The 5,435-nt window shown below is 39.9% G+C and overlaps 1 protein-coding gene across 1 annotated transcript; it reads right to left on the reverse strand.

Moving 5' to 3' along the window:
• Positions 1-2,560: 2,560 nt before the first annotated feature.
• LOC142256552 (formyl peptide receptor-related sequence 1-like) lies at positions 2,561-4,994 on the reverse strand. Its single transcript, XM_075328309.1, has 2 exons — positions 4,936-4,994; positions 2,561-3,610 (listed from the first exon to the last, which is right to left on the reverse strand). The coding sequence occupies exons 1-2, from the start codon at positions 4,992-4,994 to the stop codon at positions 2,626-2,628; spliced, it is 1,044 nt and encodes a 347-aa protein (XP_075184424.1). The 3' UTR covers positions 2,561-2,625.
• Positions 4,995-5,435: the final 441 nt, after the last annotated feature.

The following is a 5,435-nucleotide window of genomic DNA, read 5'->3' on the forward strand; positions in this document are numbered from 1 at the left end:
ATTAGTGATTAGTGACATCAGTGATAGAAAGATACAAGAATACACTGGAGTAATATTCTCCGGGCACAGGACACATTCTACCTATTACACACATTTCTAGGCTGGAACTTGGGCTCCGTCCTGTGATTGACTATAAAAATCTGAGATGATATTACCTATGTAAGAAACACAACTTTACATAGAATGTTCTATCCATAAATATATTACTTATCATATATTTATATACCAATATATATATATATATATATACACACACACTGCATATTTATATGTTATATGTACATATGTGGGATCTATGACTTTGGCATTTAGTGCAGTGAATCTTCCCAGGTGACATGATTATGGGATGTCACTCACCATCGCTGCCATATTGCTTCTCCTGAGAGGATCAGTCACTGTTTGAGTTTCAGAAGAGATTTATCCAATATCCTGTAATACTATGTGATCGCAGTGCAAAGAATAAGTTATCACAGGGTCACATTATCTAGCGAAATCTAAAATAAAATAATAAAATAAAAAAAAAAGAATTACCTTTTTCCTTTTAAAAAATTGTGAAATTAAAACTAATCATAATAGACATTGTCACATCTGTTATCTCCATCACGAACATTGGATTTTCTGTTTTTTAGTTTTTGTTTTCTTCCTTTCCTTCTTCAAAAAGCCAGAACTTTTTATTTTCCATCAATGAAACTTGTTTTTGTGGATCAAGATCTTTGTTATTTTGCTGAACGACTTCTAGTTTTAGCTGACAACATTAATTGTAGAATTTAATGTAAAGGAAAAAAATTAAATGGTGTAAAAGAAATAATATTCAATATTTTTGAGGGTAATTTTTATTGTGGTGATCGATATATAGCAAACAATGACCCGAAAACAGGATTCTTCAGATCAGAACAATTACATCGGTGGAAAATTTGATGTGAACCTTCTTTTTTGTGCTTTAGGCTGACAATTTTATTGATAACATTTTGTGTAAATTGGACATTTCCATCACTTATTACATTATTGGGAAGATAAGAGGAACAATTTCATGGGGATCTATAAAGGGTCACAGAGGAAACACCGAGCGACGCTGGACTTAAAGCTGAACTGAAGGCAGAGGAAGAATTTATAAAACACATGGATACATGATAAGAAATAATACCGGAGCGACATCAGAGACCTCCGGCTGTCCACTACTTCTCCAGGACTGAGGGGGACGTTTCTCTGCGATTATTTAATACTTTATTTAGAGATCGGATAAAATGTAAATTAAATCGTTTTCATTAAGAGAAGGGAACACCAAGAGCAACAGGGTCTTATCCGGCGGAGATTAATCCAGGGGAGGAGTAAGGGAATTGCTCACCTATTGGGGTTGTCTAACCCACAACTGAGAAGGCAAAGTATGACATATGCTGGAGAACACTCTGGTAGGGAAATCCCACAATGGAAATAAATAGTAGACGGATAGGAGTAGTAGTTTCAACTGTTGGTAATAGAATCAAGAAATCCAGAGCTCGTATTCAGGATCGGATCAGGAGAACCTGATGAAGAAGCTGTTTAACCATCGAAACGTGAAGAGAATAAACTGCATTGTCCTATCCTGAATACAGTCTCCAGATTTCTTGATTCCATTACCAGCAGAGCAGAATACTACCCCTATCCTCCTCCTATTACTAGTTCTCATTAACCCCTTTATGACTTTGTATGTACTGGTACATCCAAAGGGAATGATGGCTCAAAAATGATATTAGTGAAAAAAATCAGATATTCCTCATAAAATAAGTAATCACTGCCCCAGATTCCGAAAAGTGAGAACATTACTGGTCTTGGAAAATAACGACAAATGCCGCATTTTTATTTTGGGGGGAAAATTTCTATATTTATATCACCAATTCTATAAAAAAATCCATACATGTTTGATATCTCCGAGCTTGTACTGACTTGGGGAATCATTGCCTGATTAGTTTTACTACATAGTGAACATGGTAAATAATAATAAAAAAACAAATGTATAATTGCACTTTTTTTTCAACACAATTTTTACCCATTTTCCAGTACACTATATGGTAAAATGAATGGAGACATTCAAAAGAACAGCTCATCCCATATAAAACAAGCCCTCATATGGCCGTATTGACACAACATTAAAAAGTTATGGCTCTTGGAAGAAGAGGAGACAAAAATAAAAGTGAAAAAGAGGAAAAAGGCGAGACCGTGAAGGGGTTAAATTCAAGTGAATTCATGGAATTTTGACACTAATTCCATCCCCCGTAGATCGATCCGCTCATCTGTAGTCACCATGGATGTAATGTCCGGGGGAATCGCACTGCTGGGTAACAATACAGTAAAAACTAAACCCAAAGAAATATGGAGGAATTACAGATTTTTTTTAACCATTTCACTTAATTTAAGATTTATTTTCATCTTTTTCAGCACATTATATGGCAAAATGAAGGATAACTTTAAAAATGAGAATTTATATTACAAAAAAAAACCAATCCCTCATTAGGTTGTGAGGATGGAAAATAAAATGTTCTGGCTCTTGAAGGAGAGGAGAAAGGAAAGAAAGTGAAAAAAATTAAAAATGGACAAATCTCCAAGGGGTTAATAGGTGTCACATACAGGAGATAACAGGAATATATATTACACATCAGTAGAGCGAGTATTTCCCGTATCTTCTCCTTCTCTGCACAGGTCATTAGGATGTTCACTTAAGGCTCTTTCTACCCTGGCGGGGACGGATCTGAAGAAACCTTGTCGGAAACCCGGTCCCATAAATACATAAATGATTGGATTCATGCAGCTGTTAAGACAAGCCAGGGTGAAAAAAATGGTGTGTAATATCTGGTATTGAAAGTCATGTAAATCATAATACCCGAGTATCAGTGGCCAAATGTAATATGGAAACCAGCAGATGAAGAAACACGATATAACAGCGGTGATGATCCTGGAGGATCTCTGAGATCTCTGGGATCTCTTACTTTTTCTAATCTTGTAGAAGATGGTGACATAAGAGGTGACGATGATGAGAAAAGGGATTACACATATTGTAACTAATCTGATCAGCTGCATGGTCTCATCTGACTCTCGGTTATAAGGACTTAGATGTGTATGATATATACACCATTCACCTAGATAACCTATCCGGTTGTCATACATGCAAAGCAGTACACCCGCTACAATGAGGCTCAGCCCCCAGATGATCGCTGCAGAGATTCTCACCACTTTACAGGTTCTATGAACTTTTGCCCAGAATGGCCACATGACGGACACCCAGCGGTCAATACTCATGGCCGTCAGGAGGAGAACACTGGAGGTCATGTTTATATTAAAGAGAATAATGTTTGCTGTGCAATGTGGAAATACTGAGAAAGGACTGTATGAGAAGAATGAGTAATATACAACCCACTCATGAATTCTCAGAGGCAGAGACGCACAGCACAGGAAGTCCGCGATGGCCAGGTGGAGGAACCACACGGCACTGACTGTGTTCTTCATCCTGAATCCGGCAATCCAGATGACTAATCCATTACCGATAATCCCGAGAGCAAAAACAATGCTAAAAAGTGTAATTGACATCTTCTTTATAATACTTTCATAATAATGAGGATCATTGTAATTGTCAGACCTGAGGAGACAGGATGGGGTAGATGTTAGGAAAGTTAATAATTTATGTTTTCATATATGTCTACCTTGCAGGGTTCACCATAGCAGGGGGTGTTGGGGGTAGAAGGGGAGATGCCCCCAATCCGGTCTTCTAGTAACTGTTCGGGGCTGCACATCATCCAGGTGCCTCAGCTGCAATGTACCGTGAATACAATCCCTTGTGTTCTCATCACAATCTGTAATGTGCATCTGTGCTGAGACCGCAGGGGATGTGATACACGGTACAGCGATGCTGAAGCAGCCGGCGGCCCTGACCGTGCCCCAGCGGAGCTGACACTTTACATTACAGCTATGCAGAGGATATAAAGTATGCACAGAGGACCGGGAGTAACAATATATGATACCTTATCAACATGAAGCAAAAAACTGACAAGAAATTATAAACAATTAAAAAATGCACATAGGCTACAAGAAACCCATAAACAGGATTCCCATAATAACCCTAATCCTCTATGAACCAGATAAACCCTCACATATAAAAGAAGCCAGGTAGAGAATGTAATTTACAATGGCTATTCAGTATAATTATGGGGTGAAGCTGCAATTCCTATGACCTTATATCCAGAGATCTGAGTGATACACAATGGCTCGTACTCGCAGATATTTCCATCCTTAACTTTCCCCAAAATGTAAGTATTCTATGGTCATATTGGGAACCTGTCAGGGGTAAAATGCTGCACAAACCACGGGCAGAAGAGCACAGCCGGCTGTATAATTACAGACAGGTATATATTTTTTTCTGACCCTCTCCAACATTTCAGATAAAGTCTAGTTACAAGACCATAGATTGGGATGAGTTTAGTCCAGAGCTGCCCCCTGGCCGGCAGAGCAGCTACAGATGATTGACAGGTCTAGGAAGGACATATTCAGATGTGATGGACCTGTTCGGCTGTGGATATAGCAGATCTGGACATGTCTGCTGCTTTCTATAGGATCTTTTGCTAAAAAAATGTGTGCTGTACCCCTGTGACTTCCAATAACTGAACCCAGTGAGAAAGTCTATGTCCGGCTCCGGTCACATCTGTGTTATTATACAGGAGCCATAATACAGAGCCGAATCCTCTGCTCCACAGACACCACTGACGCCTGATGGACGACACTGATGTGTAGAGGGGTTGATGGGTTATCCAGAGTTTCCATCATTGTGGTAGGAATAATGACGCTGCAGGTGGAGCTGATTTATCCCTATGAATATTGATGTAATCGGGGCAGAGGCTCGGATATAGATGAGAATGGAGTCTGCACTGATATCTCACAAAAAATACAGAATTAGGAAAATAAACTTACCGGTCATTGTTGTCCAGAGTTGTATTAGATGTGGTCAGATTATCATCTCCAGGGTCCATTCTGAGGGTTTACCTACAAGAAAAGAAATAACAATAATAATAGTACTAGTAATTAGTGATGAGCGAGTATGCTTGTCACTAATCGGTACTTGCACGAGTATCACTGTACTCGGGCTACTCGGCGGGGACCGAGTAATCTCGCGATACTCGTGCTGTACTCGTGGTCTTCATCCCTGCATGTTGGCGCTCTTTTGAGAGCCAGCCCTCATGCAGGGATTGGCTGGCAGACCACTGCAATGCCACAGCCCTGTTAGTTGTGGAATTGCAGTGATTGGCCGGCCTGCACAGCGTGACCGAGCCTTTATACCGGCGGGCGCGCTGTGCTCTGCTCACAGCCATCCAGACAGTCAGTGCAGGGAGAGTGTTGCTGCTTCAGGGAAAGGTTTGCGGCCCTTTATAGTTATTTCCGTAGCAGGGCTGCAAACAGTGTGACCAGAAGTC

Source organism: Anomaloglossus baeobatrachus, chromosome 11 (assembly GCF_048569485.1).
Source record: "Anomaloglossus baeobatrachus isolate aAnoBae1 chromosome 11, aAnoBae1.hap1, whole genome shotgun sequence".
NCBI lineage: Eukaryota > Metazoa > Chordata > Amphibia > Anura > Aromobatidae > Anomaloglossus > Anomaloglossus baeobatrachus.

Coding starts and splice junctions, on each gene's coding strand:
- LOC142256552 (XM_075328309.1), bottom strand. CDS start 4,994: ATGGACCCTGGAGATGATAATCTGACCACATCTAATACAACTCTGGAC. Junction 3,611..4,935: donor ACTCTGGACAACAATGACCG/GTAAGTTTATTT, acceptor CTGTCTCCTCAG/GTCTGACAATTACAATGATC.